This window comes from Echeneis naucrates, chromosome 10 (genome assembly GCF_900963305.1).
Source record: "Echeneis naucrates chromosome 10, fEcheNa1.1, whole genome shotgun sequence".
Lineage (NCBI taxonomy): Eukaryota > Metazoa > Chordata > Actinopteri > Carangiformes > Echeneidae > Echeneis > Echeneis naucrates.
This window is the reverse complement of record NC_042520.1, coordinates 8,878,965-8,898,574: the sequence shown is the minus strand read 5'-3', so window position 1 is coordinate 8,898,574 and position 19,610 is coordinate 8,878,965. Positions and strand designations below refer to the sequence as shown.

The following is a 19,610-nucleotide window of genomic DNA, read 5'->3' as shown; positions in this document are numbered from 1 at the left end:
AGTTGTTTTTTTTTTTTGACCACTTCATATTATAAAGACTGGTGAATTTATAATACCAGGTTGCGTAATATCGCGATAGAACACGAACACTATCGACGATCTCACGAGAACAGCTGCAACGTCAGGCCGGTGTCACAGGTCACGTGTGTGTGTTTGTAGTAGTTGTCGTGTGTACATTGACATCAGCCTGCTCACAGACTCTTAAAATGGACTCAGATTATGCAGAACAAACATCACCGTAGAAAGGTATTGGCTTTTCTGGATAACATTACTTAAACACAAACGCTTTTGAGCTGCTGTGATTCTGTGTGCTTTAAAACGATAACAGCGGCTAACGACATTAGCCTGCGGGGCTAAGTAGCTGTTAGCCGGCAGAGGCATTAGTTCACCGGCCGGGTGATTATCACCGACAGCCTTTTCAGTTTCCGGCGGGGGTCAGCCTCGGTGTTTGTCTGTAGCCATGCTCAGCTCTTGACTCGGTGGTGTTGTGAAATGCGGAGAGGCCATATCTCGGCGTGAATGTGTCTGAATTGTGTCGGCTGACCGACTGTCTGTGACTCCTGCTCGTCAGTGCGCAGCTCCGCTCCAGAGAGGATGTTCCCCGGCCTGGCCCACAGACCATGGCTTGTCTTCTGCAGGGTCCCCTTGCTGCACAGGCTCTCTCTGTCCCCACGGACCCCCCAGCTGTGCTACGGTGAGCGGCTCCTAGCTACTGTGAAGCTTTCTGCTCTGCTGAAGCCATTAGATCATTGATTCATTCGTCGTTTAATAACACATTATTACATAGTTCCATTATTGTGAGTTTTGGATTCATGAGTAGGCATTTCTGTCCCTGCTTTTCTATGCTGTATAAACTATTTGTGTTTGCACTGTCGGTCAAACAAATCAGGCAATAAGATGTCACAGTAGACACTACTACACTGTGGCGAGGTTATTTTTAATATTTAATACCCAAATATTTTCTGATAATAGAAGGAGCAGTCATTTCCAGCTCTCCTTTTCTTTCTGTTGAACCCCAGTATTTTCTTACTTTCTCCTCTGGTTAAAATGGTCACGCAGGTTGGCAGAGTGGAGGTATACATACTCTGTGGTTAAGCCTTCCAGACTGCCGAGTTGCTTCTATAGGACTGGGCAAGGTACAGTACTACTGTACGTCTGACAACAATAAAGATGGCCCACCAAAACCAGCACTGGGTGACGCTCCCTCAGCAGAAAAGGCTGGTGCTGCAAAAGCCTCCCCTTCTGCATTAGGTGAGATTTCTCTTTCGAAAACCAGCCAAAGATGTTGATAAGTTTGGGTGTCTGTTGTTTGCATTTACTGTGTTATTTGTTCTATTTGCTCTTTTAAAACTATTGCCTCTTCACATTGGATGAATCTAATTCAAAGAGAGATAGGATGCGATATTTCCAGTTTTGTCAGTTTGAAAAGGTGAAACAAGTTTTTGCTGCATCATCTTTTCAACAACCAGTTGTTGTTGCTTACTTTGATGCTACAGCTAATTATAATGCAAATATTGGTAAGCTTTAAAGTATTCTAAACACATTTGTTTATTCACTTGTTTCTGTGCAGGTTTCAAACCTCAGGGTCTGACTAAAGTGGAAACAATTCAAGTGAAAGGTAGTAACATTTTTACAATCTTGAGATGAAACAGATTTAAGATAACAGCATTTAACTCGTATATTTTTTGTGATCTTTAGAATTTAGGTGTGATTTGGTTGTTTGCAGTGGAGTGAAGACCATTAAGTAAAGATAAAGTACCCTGTGTCATTCATTTCCTGTCTCTTGTGGTTTGCAGTTCGGGCCGTCTTAAAAAAAAGGGAATATGGACCCAAGTACACTCAGAACAACTTCATCACTGCAGTCAGAGCCATGAACGAGTTCTGCCTCAAACCAAGGTAAATCCTGCTCTCTAAATTTGGTGTTCTGTGTTCAGTTTGGCCCATACAGAACCATCAAACTGTCTGTCAAAGCCAAACTGAAAAAGTACTATTAAATCCTCATGTGTCTGTTTAGAGCTAGCTAAGATGCCAGCAGACCACAAATTCCTCTGTTAATCAGTGAACATGCTGTTGAGATTAACTAATGTGAGGCTAAACACAGAATCTTTCTTTGTCTTTTTATTGTTCAGTGATCTTGAACAACTTCGGAAGATCAGAAGACGTAGTCCCCATGATGACACAGAAGCTTTCACTGTATTCCTGCGGTCAGACGTCGAGGCCAAGTCAGTTCTACATCAGTTTCACACCCCAAGAGCTATTAAGAATACAAAATTTGTATTCCATCATTCCAATCACTGTGCACACCTCCAGGCCTCATTGTATTATGCTCAACTGTTGTTGTTTCATTTCTATTTCTATTTGAATATCAGAGCGCTTGATGTGTGGGGAAGCCAGGAAGCTCTAGCCCGAGAGAGAAATCTCCGGAAAGAGGTGGAGAGAGAGTACCAAGAAAGTAAGTTTTTATTTTTCTTGCCTGCATCTTTTGATCTAGATATTTGTGAGCATATGTAATAATACTGAAGAACTGCATTCTGAAATAGATGACAAGCTAAATTAGTTGGTGAGATTTTGAGGAGCTGGGTAGCTCTTATCCTAAGCTAAGGTAGCAGGATTCTAAAAATAAGCACCTTGCCAGTTCTTTCACCTGTCTCTCTAAGCAACTGAAAGAAATCATCATCAGCTAATTATTTTTACTGTCAATTTATCTCACAAATATTTTCTAGATTAATGGCTGCATTCTTTCATCAGGAAACTGAAAAATTCCCATTGCTCTCTCCTAGACTGCAAAATTGTTAAGATGTCATTAAATTTCTTGCTTTGCCAGGTGAACTGTCTAAAGTGTTTTATTAATTGTTATGTAGGTCAAGGAAATATGGCTAATTTCCATAATTGGCAACACAAAATCAAATAAAATATAACTTGTTAAAATGATTGTTGCTTCCTTTTTTGCTAAAGTCAACATGTTTAAAAATCCAATTTTTGCAGCTACTAATGAAACCCAAAATATGGACCTGCTGCCTCACTGTTCGAGCATTACTATGTTTTGTTGACAGTGTTTTATCAGTATCTTTTATTCTCTGACCTCCAGATATTTTTCGGAACCAGCAGTTGTTGAAAGAATACAAAGACTTCTGGGGAAACACTCAGGTGAGCACTCATTAAGTCTCCAAGTCTGTTTTTAGATTAGAAAGCAAAAAGAGCATACATAGTCTTGCTTCCATTTCCAAGTTGTCATGATAGCAACAGGTGTTAAGTGCCCAATCTTTGTATTTATGACAGAGGTTAGGGTTCATTCTGATATCTGGGCCATTACCCATCATATATATGGCACAGCATGTTATTGCTTAATCCTAATTTTATTTCTATTTTTTTTATTTCAGTCTATTTATTGATTGACAATCTTTTTTTCTTGTCTTTTTTTTAATGTACTCATTTCACTTTTCTTTTTGTGTCGCTGTTTCCCCAAAGCCACGATCGGGCAAAAGGACAACATTTCTACAAGGGCCAGGAAAGGTGGTCATGGTTGCTATTTGCATGTAAGTCTCTATATTCTCACTGGTTTTCCAAAGTGGTGTTTGGTATTTCTGTGAGATTTGTCTGAACTCAGTGACTTTACAAGCACTCAGTGGGAGGAAGTGAGAGAGAGATGGCGACTTTGTTCTCAGCAGGGTTACTACATACAGCCTTTTGGATAAATAGCAAAGTATGAACATAAGTACAGTAGGGTTACAGTTAAGGGGGATTTCTTTTTTTATTTCAAAGAAATACACAGAGTTTTGACATTCAGTAGTAAAGCTTTGAAAAATGTAAAATTTAGTTCTATGACCTTCTCTCACATGAGATCCAGTAGCCTATTGGATTAGGATGATTGTGTTACAGGACATGTGCAGTCACATGTTTCTGTCAATGACCCATGCACCAAAATGCCGGGGACTCGTTCATTGTAGTCCTTGTCACAGAAGACATCAAGTCTCAACGTTAAGCCTGTAAAAAAAGTTGTGGAATTTTTGCACTAAAGATAACTATTGCATAGTCATAAATCAGTTATTTTAAACTCTGACTAAGCTACTTTGACGTTATATTTCCCAAGTGACTCACATCTGGTAGCAGTGCAAAAAACCAAATCAGATTATTTTCATATCAGACATGGGACATGTGCAAAGTAGTCTCATTGAAATCAGTGAAAACGGAGGAGAATACAACTGTACAACAGATAGTCCTGGACACACATTCTGTCACAGCTGTGCCATTTGTGTTTCATCATTTGTTTTTTTATTTGATTCTGGCTGCTAACTTTGTGTGGGCTCAGGCTTATTATGTTTTCATGTCTGCACAAGCCAACATAGAAATGTGTAAACCACCTCAGTCACTCCAGCTGTTTACCATTAAATTAGTATTCAGTCAGGGAACGTTGTTTTTTCCATGATAGTGCTTTATCTACTTGTTTTCTTTATCTTCAGCAATGGACTGAATTTCTTCTTCAAACTTCTGGCATGGGTTTATACCGGCTCAGCTAGCATGTTCTCCGAGGCCATCCACTCTCTGGCCGATACCTGCAACCAGGGTCTGCTCGCACTTGGGATCAGCCAGTCTGTCCGCAACCCAGATGCCGGGCACCCGTAAGTACCTCCATTTACTATGCTACTGAAAAGAATAGCAGCAAGAAACCACCTTTGCCGGAAAGACAAAGAGGCCAAAAGTGTCAGCTGTGATGGAACCGTTTTGTGTTTTTCAGGTATGGTTTCTCCAACATGCGCTACATCGCCTCCCTGATCAGCGGAGTGGGTATCTTCATGATGGGAGCAGGCCTCTCCTGGTACCATGGTATCATGGGATTGCTGCACCCAGAGCCTATTGAATCGTTGTTATGGGTGAGTGTCTGGAACAACTGCTGTCGCAAGAAATATAAAGGATGATAATGATCCAAAAATCATGTTTTTTTACAGGCTTACTGTATTTTGGCAGGCTCCCTGGTGTCTGAAGGAGGTGGGTTATTAAAATTGACCCTCTATGATACTTAAACTGCGATTGTGTGGTTGTAACTCAATCCTCTCTATTTTTCTTTCTCAGCCACGTTACTTGTAGCCATCAATGAGATACGGAAGAGTGCCCAAAAGAACGGATTGTCATTTTATGAATATGGTAAGAACACGAGAAATCAGTGTGTGAATTATCGGACATGAGCAGATATCAGTTTAATGCTTATCTACATAAAACTCAACCTCCAGCTTGTAGGCAGCCTGTAAGGAAAGCTCCTTACAGGCTGCCTGTAGATTCAGGCATAAATACAGACTGTTTTGTGTTTGCAGTAATGCAGAGTCGAGACCCCAGTACTAACGTGGTGCTGCTGGAGGACGCTGCTGCCGTATTAGGAGTCATCCTGGCTGCTGGCTGCATGGGACTCACCTCACTCACTGGTAAACAAAAACACTGTTCACTCTGTTTTATGTTCTAAGTCATGCACTTAATAAGTTCATGTTTTCATTGCTTCTTTTGTGTATTATTTCAATTAAGTGAACTTCACAATAATGTTGTTTTATTGTTTATGTTTTTGTCCTTTGGTCTCTAAATTGAATGTTGACAATAGAAAAGACTTACTAACTCTTGCTAATACTATTTCTCTCACTTCTGTTTTCCTCTTTTTGTATCTGCCTGTGGTTCCAGGTAACCCATACTATGACAGTTTGGGTTCTCTTGGTGTGGGCACACTACTCGGCGCTGTCTCAGCCTTCCTCATTTACACTAACACTGAGGCGCTGCTGGGACGCTCCATACAGGCTGAACGTGTACAGAAGCTTACAGAGTTCCTGGAGAATGACCCAGCTGTGAGGTCAGCAAATGTACTGACACAGTGCAGTGCACATACACACACACACCTCCACAGCTGTAACACATCAACCAGGCATTGTTAAGGCAAGTTTAAAATCATTCATGTAAATACAAATAAATCGACCACCAAGTGAGCCAGCTCATGTAATGTAACTTCATAGATCACATGATATTTGCTGGTTTTGATGTTTGAATGTCTTTCGGGCCAGGAGTTTCCTTCATTTGTTGTTGTTCTTTTCGTTTGTTTGTTCTTTGTTTTGTGATGAGCAGGGCCATCCACGACGTGAAGGCCACTGATATGGGTCTGAGTAAAGTGCGCTTTAAGGCTGAAGTTGACTTTGATGGCCGCGTAGTGACACGGTCTTATCTAGAAAAACAAGACATTGACCAAATCCTCAACGTAAGTTTTTTTTTTTGTTTGTCTTTAATGGGGTGAGAATTATTTTTCTTGAATTTTCTTACTATTGAAATTTATGCCAGTGAAACACACTAATATGTCACTGAACTGCTGCGACTTACACACAAATGTGAGTTTCCAGGCTTCGTGGTGTGTTAAATGAACTCAACCGTCTGTGAAGTGCATTCACTGTCACTAAAGATTGCAGTAATACCACACTACAGATTTATTTTTGTTGAAGTTTTAAATAGTTGTAAGTTTTATGAGGGTGGTACTATTACTGATACATTAATTTCACAGCCTGGCATCAGTTATTTTAGTAGAAGAAGCTTTATTTTAGGTTGAAATATGTCACATTTCAGTACAACAAAAAAAACTGGTTAAAATCAAACATTAATTACCTCGGAAAAGAATTTGGACAAACTGACAAGATTTCAGTTGTTGAGGCACTGTGTGATTTCTTTTTCTCTGCAGGACATTCAGCAAGTGAAGACCCCAGAGGAGTTGGAGAACTTCATGCTTAAACACGGGGAGAACATTATTGACACTCTGGGTGCAGAGGTGGACCGCTTGGAGAAAGAGCTCAAGGTACCAAAACCTTATTTTTTATGGTACTTAAGCATAGCCAAATAGATTTGTTCCTGACTCTGTTATGTCCTTCCAAAGCAACGTAACCCAGAGGTTCGTCACGTGGACTTGGAGATACTGTAATACTTCCTGGTGTCTGCAGAGGGAACATTCTGCTGTATCAAGAAGAAATTTGAAAGGACGACCAGGTCCACCTCCACAATCTCCCATTCGGTCCTCCTCAAAACAAGCATCCATCTCTGCACAAGTCATGAAGTCTTACTATAAAATAGTTCAGAATCGCTCAACAAGCCCAGTGTCAAATCAGTTATCAGCTGGTCTTTGTGTTGCTTAACTCTCATTTAGTGATAACAAGAGTTCAACCTGCCATAGGTTCCACTGTCACACTCCAGTGTGACGGATTCTGGCTGAAGACTGTGGACTGTCAGTAATCTCTTTGAATTTACAGTCACATTTAAATATGTGACTGTAAATTCAGAGTTCACACAGAGAGGCCAGTTTAGTCCTCTGCTTGTGTCCTTGAACTCGCATTCCTCCAACCATGTGTCTGGATTTGGTTGAAAAGGTGTCTGCTTCAAACACAATATTACAAAAAACAGCCAGTATCACTTCATTATACTTGTACTTTACTTTAATGTTATTCTTCAATGACAGTGATAGTGTGGCCTTTATTAGTGCAAAAAGAAACCCGAGATCTTCATATTCAAACTAGATTTATTTAATTCTAGACAAGATTAGATGTATTTTTTCTTTTAATGTGAAAACTGAGGAGCTGGAAAGGGCATGATGCTGCTGCAGGTTCCCTCATAAAACAGGATTTGTGATGAATAGATTTTATTTCTATTACAGAAAAACATGCAAAGTAAAAAGTGTTAAGACTTTTCAACTGATTTGTATAATAGAGCAGAATGTTATGGAACTGATGTCCTGATGAGGTTTAATACAGTAGTACTTGATGAGTATAAGCTTATGATAAAAAAAAACTATTATAAAACAGGTGGTTATGAAGAGAAATTGAAAGTCTAACTAACAAATCTATTAAATATCTCTTTATTGGATCTTTAACTATAACGAAGGACAAATGAAAAGTGCAAACACCCCTCCATGCCATGAAATGGCATTGCAGTGTGGTGTTGTTTCTCTTTCACTTGCTCCACACTAAATGTGGTGTTCTCCAAATTGGAGGTGCAGGTTTTTGTCTTGGGGAGTTGGCGGCTAATCGGCAGATGATTGTTCCGAAGTACTGGAAAGCGTGCTCAGATCCACTCGGTGAAAAAATGTGGCTTTTTAGGAGAATGGTACCAGACAAACACACCAGCCCCGTATCAAACTGGCTTAAATCATGCATCGGATCAGAAAGCCTTTGTTTCAGTCATGGACGTCACCCAGTGAAGTCCATGCGCCAAAATACCAAAGTAATGAATCACCTGTTCTGTAGTGTTTCTGCAGAATAATCCGTTTTAAAATGTATGCAGTTGGTGCTTTTGGTTTCATTCTGGATCAGCAGATTCTCAGCTTCAGCACAAAACACACCTGCCTGCTGAACAGGAGGTGGGCTTGAGTCATTTCATCATCCTCCGGAGGGTAGTTATATATTTTTAAGGTGCTGTTAATGTAATGTTTAGATTTTGGTTATGACGATATTGCCATTGCTGAAGGAGTTGGAATAAATTTAAAATAATTTATTAAAATATTTTTGCTCTCATTTTCTGTCACACGTGTGGTTTTATTCGACTTTTTAATTTTTATGTTTTACATTGTGTGATTATGGAAGTTATCCTTCTTCTCTATCATCGACTTCTCCAGATGTTTGGGGTCCGGCAGAAGCTTCCTCCCTGTCTGTCACACTTCAGGAGGAATTTCTGACTGCTGGAGGTCTGAAGAAATATTCCAGTGAAAATCTCTCCACTTTGGCCACACCTGGAACAGAAAAGACAGACATTTTCCATCTGCTGTGTTCGGATGGGAGGCCTGAAATGTAAAACCAAGTCCATTAGATGGTGCAGTTGTAGGGATGAGGAGGAGGATGAGGATGGGGGGGCACTAGCCTGCACGCTGACGTCAATAAAAACAGTCATTTCCAACCAGTCTGCGCATTGACCGACCATTCAAAACATTACGCACAGCTTCGCGGCCGGACCACGCTCCACCACTCGACTGAAATCATTTTTTCGCCGAGCCCGGAGAGCGGACACAATGCGGACAGACTCCACTGCAGGTTTTTCTCCGTTCAATGTTGTCTTCACATTTTGGCTGTTGCGCGCATCTCGGTGTCATGTTCCGTCATACCATCCCCAAGTCAGTTGTGCCAGCGCCACTGCCCATCTCGTTTCCTTTCATGTGTCCTTAGAGAAAGAGATGCTCGCTTCTGTACGTTGATTATATATATTTCTACATGTGTGTGTGTGTGTGTGTGTTTAAGAAACAGCCAGACTCTCCGGCTCATTTGGCTGATTATTATCAAAGAAACGTCTGTCACGTCTGGAGATCACCAAACATCTCCGGAGCTTCCGCAGCCTCCTCAACATCACATCGCTGCTTTCACTCTCATCACCTGCTCGATATGTGAGCTGTTCGGTGCAAAATGCCTTTTTGTTTGTCGTATTTGTTCGATGCATTCAGTTTTTACCCCCCGTTTCCAAGATTTCCATCCCCAGAAGCCTACAGATGGGGGCGCAGTAGACCTGCACAGTTTGGGGTCTCAAGATTTTTCGTGTAATCCCCTCCCCCTCTTTTCCATCATCACAGGCATGTGGTTCCATCCCAATGACAAGCCCATTATTCTTCTGCGGAATTCAATTAAAGAGAGCAGATTTGGTGCAGCAGTGTAATCACCTCCCTTTGCCCATGTACAAAACCTCATTAACCTTTCCTGTAGATACTGTGTGTGTGTGTGTCTGTGTGTGTTTCTACTTACACTAAATGATCGATATATTGCTGCTTGTTGCAGGATTAGGAGCATCCATGACAATCCAGGTAGTGTGTGATGACAGGAAAAAAAGTCATGATGGCGGAGGAGCAGCAGCACCACCACAACCTCCACCCTGCTCTTTGCTTTTAGCCTCTTTACAGTGCTGCCTTGTCTTATCATGTTCAAGCAGCATTGTACAGGGCTATGACAGCACAGAGAGTTGCTGCGTTTCCCTGACCCCTTGGACGGCTGCCTGCAGATGAGATCATCCGTTTAAAAAACACCAAAACGGTGAGGACTTCATGTGTGACCTGCAGGGATTGGTGGCAATGAGCAGCTTGTCTTTTCATTCTCATTCTGATGCGGTCGGACACAAAACTGCTCAGATTTTTTTATTGCAACAAAAAAAAAAAGGACCTCAGTAAGTTGTCCTCCGATTGAATTATTTAACACAAGCCGACATCCTTTAGCAGCCAATACATTATTGAACCAATTAGTTCTACTGCACTGTGCTTCTTCATGATCAGAGTCAGTTTGTGCATCTCATCTATTAACATTACATCTGAGTCACAGAGTTACGCATCACCAGAAATAAATACCCGTCTAACACTGACAGCTTGGTGTGAAAATTTACAGCTTTTCTTCACAGAGTCATTATTTCTCAGATGATCAGCGTGCAGTTCTGTGACTTGTAATGCCGAAACATGAGCAGCACAATCTTGGACAGAATTAGCCACTAAATATGGCTGCATGTACACAGACAAAAGACTAGAAATGTATAAATGAAAATAAAACCCTTTCTTTATATGAACTTCTGTTTTATATGAATTTGTGCACCGTGCTTTCCTGTAAGTGTCACATTTTCTTGTGAGGTTTGAATGGAGTTTGATGCCCCACTGTGAGCAAAGGTCCAGTGTCAGGTCCTTTACCGGCTGCAAACTGAGCCCTTGACTTTCCCTCTCTGTCCTGAGTGTCGATTATCCTCAACTCTGTCTATATAGGATCAGTAATGAGAGCATTGTCAATGGAGGAGCCTCCTTACTAATTAACTAACAAGCTTAGGTTTACCACAGGTGAAACTAGTTCATGAGTCCTCGGTGTACAGACGTATCTTCAGACAGCTCGGGGAGGCTGGCTTCATTTGCTTTACATTCTAAATTATTTGCTTTATTATTCAAATCATGAACCAAGATACCCATAACACCAAATCCAGAAATTCAAAGATTTGATTTATTAAAAATTCCTTTTCGGACTAACAATGGCCATGGAAAAAATCCTGCTGTGTGTCATTTCACTGCCTGCGCTACAGTCCAGGTCAGGATCCAATGTAAGGTCCTCATGGAAGGAAAGAGGATGTTGGGTCAGGCACATTACATCCTCACTGGCTGCAGCTCACACAGGCCTGCAGGCCGTTCTCGTTACATGAAGTGCACTTAAGGGCTTTAAATGAGTCTGTGAAGCAGTTGCGAAACACAGACATCTTGCTGCCATGGCACGTTGGGCAAGGGATGAAGGCAAAGCCCCCGCAGGTCTGGCACGTCTGGGGATGCTGTACCCTCTGAGGAAAGGAACAGATAACACTTCAGGTAAGATGTTCAATGGTATGTTAAGGCACAGAAAGCCTTTACTTTTAGCACAAATAATGGTCTGTTTACACTTTACAATGTGTAGATACTCTCATTTAATTCTTCTCATGCCATGTTTGATGAGAAGATCAAAACCACCCTCAAGGCATTATAAAGAATGAGCAGCCTCTGAGCATAATGACTGGAAACGGGAGAAAGCTAGCCTACCGCTATCCAAAGGTAAGAAAATGGGTGCACTGATGTTTCTGAACCTCACTAATTAACATCATGTGTAAATTATATAATCAGCTAGAGAAACCAGGATGTAAAGAATTCATTTTTTCGGGGGGGGGGGGGGGGGGGGGGGGCTATATTTGTAACTTAAAGTATTTTAGTGAAAAAGCTTTTGATCTCTAAAGGATTTAGGATAATTTGGGCAGAGCCATGCTACTGATTTCCCTTCATTTCAAGTCTTTGTGCGATGTCATTCTTCTATCTGACTTGGAAAGTGGAAAAAGGAAATAATTGTGTTTTCCAAAATGTCAAACCATTATATTGACTGAATTTTCCTTCCAGAATAATGTTTTGAGTACATCGCTGCAGATATTCTGATAATACAAATTAAAGTTGTGTTGCTGGCCATTTCTACACTGACTATTAAATGCACGACCTTTCAGAGCGGCCTAGTTTTTTAACAGCCTACAGTGAGTGTGCTGCATAACGTAAATGCCATCGCACCGTTTTTACATATGACGACTTTTGTTTGGTCTAAACTCCAAATTAAAGCCGAGGCCTGAGAAAAGGCCAGTGCCTGCGTGACTGACTGACATTGCTGCAACTGAGCACAAAACACAAAAATAGTCACAATATTAGTTTGTAACAGTGTGTGGTGTTGGCATTTTAAAAAATTTGTTCAATCAATAACAAGCCCTCTACTATTGATGCCCACTTCTTGATGTGCATGTATCTTTTAACATTGCGACTTGCACATGTTCTATTGATGGCATGACTGGTGGTGGTGGGGTGGGGGGGGGCACTGCTCCTGTTTGCACTGTATACATCTTAATGGATTCAGACAAACCCAAAATATTAATTTATTATGACTTTATAATCATTGGTTTAATATTACATGTGTCACCAGACATATATGTCATTACTCAGTAACTCTAATAAGAATTCAATAAATAATTAAACATCAGTTTGCACAAAATCAAGTGACTCAACCTTATTCACATCCTTATAATAATTCAATATTAATAATTCATGTTGTGTTCCAAGCCAAACAATGTGAAAACCAACCTCGATTTTTGTCAGAAGATCTTGTAGTTCTCCTGATTCATTCATGCTGAGTATTTTCTCAGCACCCTGTAAAACAAGGTACATGCCAAATCTATCATTTAGTGAACTCAGTGTGGGACATACAAGATATTGACACAATCTCTCATAAGGACAGAGTTAATATTATTACTGACCCCAAGGTAATGTCCATCAATGAACACGACTGGTAATGAAGGAGGCTCTCCCACACGTTTGCACCGTTCTTCCAACTCCTTCCCATATTCGCTGTCCAGGGCAATATTCTTCTCCACAAACTTCACTCTGTGGTTTTGGAAAATCTTTCTGACCAGTTCACAGCGCTCAAAAGTTGTCCTCACCACTCGGAAACTGGTTGTGTAGATTACAATTCGCCCAAACTCAAGCAATAACTCCTCCTATAGGAGAGGAAAACAGAGAGTTGCCTTAAAATGTCTTTTTACTCGTGACTTTCACATTAAATGTGCGAAGGTGAAATGATGCTTCCAGCAGTGTGGTGCAGGCTGTAACATGAATGCAATGTAAGTTTGTAATTTCCTACATGTGTAAAATTGGGTGGCACGGTGGAGTGGTGGTTTGCACTGTGGCCTCCCCAGCCTGGGGCTTGCATGGGTTCCCTCTGGCTTCCTCCCTCAGTCCAAATTGACTGTTGGTGTGAGTTTGAGTCTGAATGGTTGTGTGTCCCTGTAGGTTGCACCGCCGTGGACTGGTGACCTGTGCGGGGTGCACCCCGCCCCATTGCCAGAGATCAGATGAGATATGCCATAGAGTAGTAATGCCAGAAGAAATAGTCACAAACTACAACTACAAAAATGAATTGTTCCTTTTCTTAAAACTGATCAAGCTGTGATCATGATGTTTTTTTTTTTTTTTAATTTTGCTAAAACTAAAAGTCCTCAGCTCAATGAGGGTTGATTTACTCAACCCACTGGTTCGTGAACTGCCGTTGCGAAGCCTCCATTTTGAGAAATGAGGCCATTTCCAAACCTTTCAGCCATTTCAACACAGTGTTACGAAAACATGCATTTCAGTCTGTTTTCATGTTCTTTGCTTTGGGGATGGCACAAACACACACCGGTTGGCGAAGGTATAAAACTCTGTGTATTTTTAGGTGTACAAATGTCAAAATGGTAAAATGTATGTATGCATCTCTTGACCAGGCAACAAAGGAGGGATTTAGAAGATAGTGGATAGGCTGTAATAAAGGCTACACCCTATGAGCCTCCTGTGGGATAGTAAATGCAGCATGCTGCTTTCTCGGGGTTCCCCAGAGTTATCAGGCTCATAGATTGCACTCACATCCCTCTCTCTACAAATCTGGCTGACAATGAAGCGGACTATGTGAAGTCCATCCATAACCTCAACGTCTTACAATACTGTTTGAAGCCTGTAACCCCTGATTATTTAAAGAGTCATGCTCCTCTGCAGGCGTGTACTCTGGTTAGGAGTTGGCTGCAAACAATCAAATTATTGCCATTGTAATGATCCTAACACAAAGAGACAGTGTAGAAAGTACAGCTTGATGCAGTTTGGCTACAGCCCACAACAGGAACATGAGATTTAAGATATTATAGAGGACCTGCTGACCACTTTGAACTATTTGTCTTTCTCTTGCTACCAAGTCTTTTTCGCTCCACTGGGTTTGCAAACGATTAAAAAAAAAAAAAAAAATCCAATCTGAAGCACAAATTTATGGGACTACATACATTAATCTCACCGATGCGGTGGAGATTGAATATGATGACAGTAGGTGAGCTTTGGCAGCCATCACTGGGGCTTTTGGCTGCTGGACCATGTCACTCCAGTAAAACCTGCCGTCTGAACTAAACACGGTGAAGCAGCTCAGCTCTGGACATTAAAAAGGCCCCAACTGCAGCTAGTTTTATATTTAGACTGAAGACCAAACTGTTCTCAGAAGCTTTCTGCTGTCTTTTAATCATTCTACCGTGTGTCTTTTATGTTTTTCTTATTAATTATTCTTTATTTTGGAAACGATTTTACCTCATTTTATGCTTTATTATTATTATTATTATTATGACTCTTTGACTGCTGCCCATCTATGCTTTTATCTGCTATTACTGTTTGGTTTTGTTTATGTAAAGCACATTGAATGGCCTTTGTGTGTGAAATGCCTTATATAAATAAACTTGACTTGACTTGACTGTCTTCAGCACTGCTGATTTTTTCTGTTTCTGTCGCTTTGCTCCTCCATCGTGTTTGTCCCGTCAGCGGATGCAGACGAGGTGATATCCGGCTCCGAGACGCCGATTGTCCGGGTGAGTGAAACCGGGTGACGGACAGAGATCCAGGCCCCGGAGAGCGTTATCGGACTGAATAATCAACTTTGGTTTATTTATAGAGAGATCACGATCGTTATATTTGGTATAATGATAGTGACAAACATTTACTCAAGATAGAACGAAGTCCATTCACTCATTCACTCACTCATTCATTCATCCTTTTTTGGCCGCTTATCTTCAGGGTGGTTGAAGTAACGTTAAAAAAGGCTAACTGCTAATTGTTAGCCAGCAGTGCTAACGTTAAAGCACCTGTTACAGTGCTGTTGTTGTTGTTGTTGTTGTTGTTGTTGTTGTTGTTGTTGTTGTTGAAAGGAGCTTGGTTGTTTTGGTGTTTTCAGTGATCGATTCAATTCATATTAATGTTTAAAAGCAACAGCAAAATGTAAAGTCAAAAAAGGATATTTTATAGGCAAAAGTGGCTCAACAAAGAGACATATTTGATTTATTTATCGTAAAGTTTACATTTTACATTTATTTAGCAATTTGTTCTAAAGTAAATCATTATGATGGGTCATTTGATTAAAGTATTTATTTATATTAAGAAATCAAGAAAGCGAGGCAGAACCATTGACTGTCAGAGGTGTGCATTTCAAAATGCACTATGATGATGGTGATTATGTGATTTGTAAATTGGTAAATTGTATAGAAACACGTTTTCATTTGGGATCTGACTGTACCGCATCACCTTGAATTGCTCTTAAACTTCATCCTAAAGGGAAGATAATCCCACTTAATCATGGTGAGAAGCTTTATCAAGTCTGCAGTGATGCTGCCCCCAGCTAATACCACCCAGCAGAGGAATAGTTTCTTTAATATGACCTTTTACATCCGCTTTGCTTGGCATACTTGCCAAGACTTGCATCAGAATAATAAACAGTTCCTTGTGCATGGACACTAGAAAGCGCAGAAAATTCATTAACTTGATTAGTTTGTCTTAAATCACTTAACGAAATGCATCATTCATTTTTAATTGCTCCCCGACCTTGTCCTCTATTGTGAGCTCTTGTGGGCTTTTATCCCATTCACACATTTGTATGTAGCTGCTACCTGTAACTAGACTTAAGGACAGGAACTCAGACTGTTGGGAACTACAGCTGGCAGCATTGAGAAAATATGATTTCATGACCATCTTACATTCCATAGTTAGTTTAGTCGGATGTACTTACGCTGTTGGAACTGGGAAGGTTTTCAAACAGCGTCTGACCTGCGCTGACTTTGTGCTTGACTCCTCTCACGGTCCCATTTTTACTGAGTATGTTGACCCTCTTGGTGGTGAACATCCAGTCTTTGGTGGCCCCTGCATAGACGAGCAGATCATCAGGCTCACTCTCACTGTCCTCCAGCTGCGAGCCGAGGTATCCACAGAGGTGCCCATGTGTGTCTCCACTTGTAGATGGTGTACTGGACCTTTCAGCGTCAGAGCTGCTGGTGCAGTCTGAATCCAGCGAGTCTGAAGGCCCCTCATCCTTGAACATCTCCTTCAGAACCCGTCCGCTGTTCCCCGAAGCCACGCGGAACCTCACCCGCTTCTGTGGCTTCTCCTGCCCTGCTGCCAGCATTGTCCCCTCCATGGCAAAGCCTGCGCTTCATTACATGGTCCACAGCACTGCAGTGTCACTCCTGACTCCTTATTCTGAGGTAAGCATGCAGCTCAGACACACTGTTTTCCTTCCCATGGATTACTACCACGTTTAATCCTTGCTGTTTCAACAGATCTAAAAATGACTGAGAGGCTGTAAACTGACTTGGAGTCGCACTCACAGTGCCAGTAAATAATACATGCTTTCCTGCCATGGCAACCTAGCAAGCTATACTCAAGTAAAATGATAGTTGTCTTTGAATTATTCATCACTTTACACAGTTTTCACCAAAGCTTTGACAGAAGACTTTCAATGGTATGACTTCTTATTCCTTAATCAAACAAACGTGTCCAAAAATGATTAAATAAATCATTAGAAGACCAAACTGCTGAGCACCCAAAAGCTATGGGCTCTTAACACACACCACAAAGACCTACATCATTACCTGACATTGTGTATCTATGAAGTTTTAGAAATTAATATAAAATACTGACATATTTGATGTATTTTTCCTCAATGCCCGTGACATTCATGATTTATTCATGATGTATTTTAATAACTTTGTGAATTCTATTATTTTTCTATCAGTGAGTCAGATTTTTAATATGTCGACACATTATTGCCTGGAAATGGACTGCTGTGCAATAGTACAGTTTCAGAAATGGTGACTGCAGAACCTTGAATAAATTTGTGTGTATGTTATTTATCTTCTTACTCTCCTATTTACATGTTATCTGTACACACAAAGATATTTACCCGTTCATGTTTTTACTCTCTATGCTTTCTAATGTGTTGTATTTTAATTTGGGTTCAATAATATACCCAAAAATCATAGTGTTCTTTTATTTTTGCTGTATCTTTGTAGCATGTTCAGTTGTGCTTGGAGAGTATTGCTGACCATGAGCATCTCTGTGACATCAAAATGATCTATTTAATGTATGTTGTTTCATTTTACCTTGTATTATAGCAGCTGTGGAGTTTAGAAAATTACATTTTGCCATATTGTAATTTGCAACAGCCCTAATTTTAATGTGTTCATACAACATGGCATGACATACACACACTTGAATTAAAGTTTTAATAGAATGTGGTTAAAGCTATCATTTGAAAATGTTCTTTTTGATTTATCTTTGTGGCTGCATTCATTTATGTATACATTATGTACAATTTTTGTCAGGACTTACATTTAAATGCAGCAGTTTGCACATTGAATAGAAGTTACCTTGGCTCAAATTTCTGCAACTTGTAGGTTTTTCAGATGTACTGACTCTTATGTCTAAATTTACTGTGACATCGGCAACATGCTTGAATGCATGCCATTAAGTGTGTATTCCTTGACTTCTTGTGCTACAGCTATAGTTGGAGTGCAGGTGTTCACTGGGGATCCTCACAGAGCAGAAGACCATATAATGTGTCACAGGGACACAGTACAACAGCGTGTCCACAGAGATGCCCCGGCCAGTTTCATTGTGTCACAGGTGATGAAGTAGCTCCCTGGAGAAGTGACGTGTCAGCCTATAGTGGTGACAGCACCACTCTGTTTGAGTGCTTCCCTTTGGCTCCTGAGGTAAGAGCTACACACACACACACGGCAGGACTTCACCTGTTCATGTCACCTCCATTAGAGAAAATCCATCTGGGGAAGTCTAATGTGTCAAACTGAGATTAAGTGGCATCTTTAGGTTGTAGTGGGTCTGGCTGGGATACCAGGTCTTCTTGATCCAAAGTGACCTTAACCCTTCTATTAAATTGTCTGCAGCTATTCCAATATGACCTACCAAGGCTCACTGAATATTATTGCCGATAATGGCTAATATCAGATGATAAGGGTGTCTGGGCTGTGAATTTATTGATTGAGAAGCGGAAAATAGCTAAATTTTCTTTATGTTATAAATGTTGCCACAGAACTATGACTTTGTTTCACTTTTTGAGCCTCCTTGAATTATATTATTTATAATAAGCAAGCTTCTTACTCTAAGGTACTTTTCAGCCAAAGTAAAAATGGGTTATTTTTACGTGAGAGACTTTTATTGGGTTTGGGTTAGGGTTATGTTTTATCTACCTTTCTGTTCCAGTCAGGGAATGACACCAGTTTTTTGGTCTTGCCTAGCAGGTTTCAGGATTTGGACCTTGAAGACACCAAACCTGGACATGAAAGTGGGTCTTGAGCTCAGATATATAGATCAGGAATTTTTCTTATCCTTTTCAAAAGGATTTTTCTTGTAAATAAATTGTATGAATGCTGGTGGTGTTAATCAATGCTTGATTGTTGGTTGTGTCCAGTGGTTTGCTGGTTTAAGAGCAGCAAAGCAGCTTGTTTCTGTGGAACATTATGTTAGCTTGAATCTGAAGGAAGGAAATAGCTTATACATGATTAATTTCAAAATTACAATAAAATTAGAGGGTATTTGAGTCACAGACTAAACACTGATTCCTCAGGTTATTAATAATGTATGTTATATTCTCTTTCTTTTCGTGTCCCTTCGGGCTCGATTGAAAACATTTTGGCACTCAGTGTCGGAATAAATCTACTTCTTCTTCTTCTGCTTCTTCCTGGCAGCTGAACATACTGTTTTTATATATATGTTGTTATATATGTCATGGTCTTGACATATAATTTAAATTTTAATTAGTTTTTTCTCATTTATATATGTCACATTGGAGAACTTTCTCAACAATCCTATATACTCTATATTTTTCACACAGACTGAGTAGAAAATCTCTTCAGTAATCTTGCTACAACAAAAGGCTTTACGTCTTTACATTTGCTGTGGTGCTGCAGTAGATGAGTTAAGATAATATAAATGTGAAAACAGGCTCCCCATGTTGTTTAGCTCACTGTAAAGACAGAAGGGTGACATGCTTAGCTAACACACCCACGCCATGTTGAGTTAAGAAGACATTTTAGTTCACTTTAGCGGTTTGACAAGAGACCACTGAGGTGATGATTGTTCAAATCTATTAGATAAATTAGACGTAGTCACATCAACCTGAAGAGCTTCTGCTTAGCACCCCTTATCAGTGTTCCTAATGTAGCCTCACTAACCAGCCCAACCACTATTAAAAAATCAATTTGAAAAGATGAATATTGGAATGTTCTTTAATTTCACTGCTGTTTGTTGGCTC

General features: G+C 40.4%; 2 protein-coding genes across 2 annotated transcripts; one reads left to right on the top strand and one right to left on the bottom strand.

The window, feature by feature from the left end:
* Positions 1–136: 136 nt before the first annotated feature.
* Positions 137–8,519, top strand: slc30a9 (solute carrier family 30 member 9). Its single transcript, XM_029512606.1, has 18 exons — positions 137–246; positions 572–694; positions 1,060–1,251; positions 1,571–1,618; positions 1,797–1,896; positions 2,130–2,222; positions 2,370–2,452; positions 3,089–3,147; positions 3,469–3,536; positions 4,461–4,619; positions 4,736–4,871; positions 4,947–4,986; positions 5,071–5,142; positions 5,310–5,417; positions 5,665–5,830; positions 6,100–6,229; positions 6,701–6,814; positions 6,893–8,519. Exons 2-18 carry the CDS (start codon positions 595–597, stop codon positions 6,935–6,937), a joined length of 1,713 nt encoding a protein of 570 aa, XP_029368466.1. The 5' UTR covers positions 137–246; positions 572–594; the 3' UTR covers positions 6,938–8,519.
* Positions 8,520–11,103: 2,584 nt separating this feature from the next.
* On the bottom strand, positions 11,104–16,475 carry grxcr1a (glutaredoxin and cysteine rich domain containing 1 a). Its single transcript, XM_029513063.1, has 4 exons — positions 16,071–16,475; positions 12,763–13,002; positions 12,590–12,655; positions 11,104–11,283 (listed from the first exon to the last, which is right to left on the bottom strand). Exons 1-4 carry the CDS (start codon positions 16,473–16,475, stop codon positions 11,104–11,106), a joined length of 891 nt encoding a protein of 296 aa, XP_029368923.1.
* Between the last annotated feature and the right edge of the window lie 3,135 nt (positions 16,476–19,610).

What these genes read in the sequence shown, in the direction of transcription:
- slc30a9 (XM_029512606.1), top strand. Translation starts at nt 595, where the DNA reads ATGTTCCCCGGCCTGGCCCACAGACCATGGCTTGTCTTCTGCAGGGTC. An exon ending in ATTGTCATTTTATGAATATG is followed by an intron (nt 5,143 to 5,309) that starts GTAAGAACACGA and finishes TTGTGTTTGCAG; the next exon opens with TAATGCAGAGTCGAGACCCC. An exon ending in GGGACTCACCTCACTCACTG is followed by an intron (nt 5,418 to 5,664) that starts GTAAACAAAAAC and finishes CTGTGGTTCCAG; the next exon opens with GTAACCCATACTATGACAGT.
- grxcr1a (XM_029513063.1), bottom strand. Translation starts at nt 16,475, where the DNA reads ATGGAGGGGACAATGCTGGCAGCAGGGCAGGAGAAGCCACAGAAGCGG. An exon ending in ACCTTCCCAGTTCCAACAGC is followed by an intron (nt 13,003 to 16,070) that starts GTAAGTACATCC and finishes CCTCTCCTATAG; the next exon opens with GAGGAGTTATTGCTTGAGTT. An exon ending in ATCTTCTGACAAAAATCGAG is followed by an intron (nt 11,284 to 12,589) that starts GTTGGTTTTCAC and finishes TCCTTTCCTCAG; the next exon opens with AGGGTACAGCATCCCCAGAC.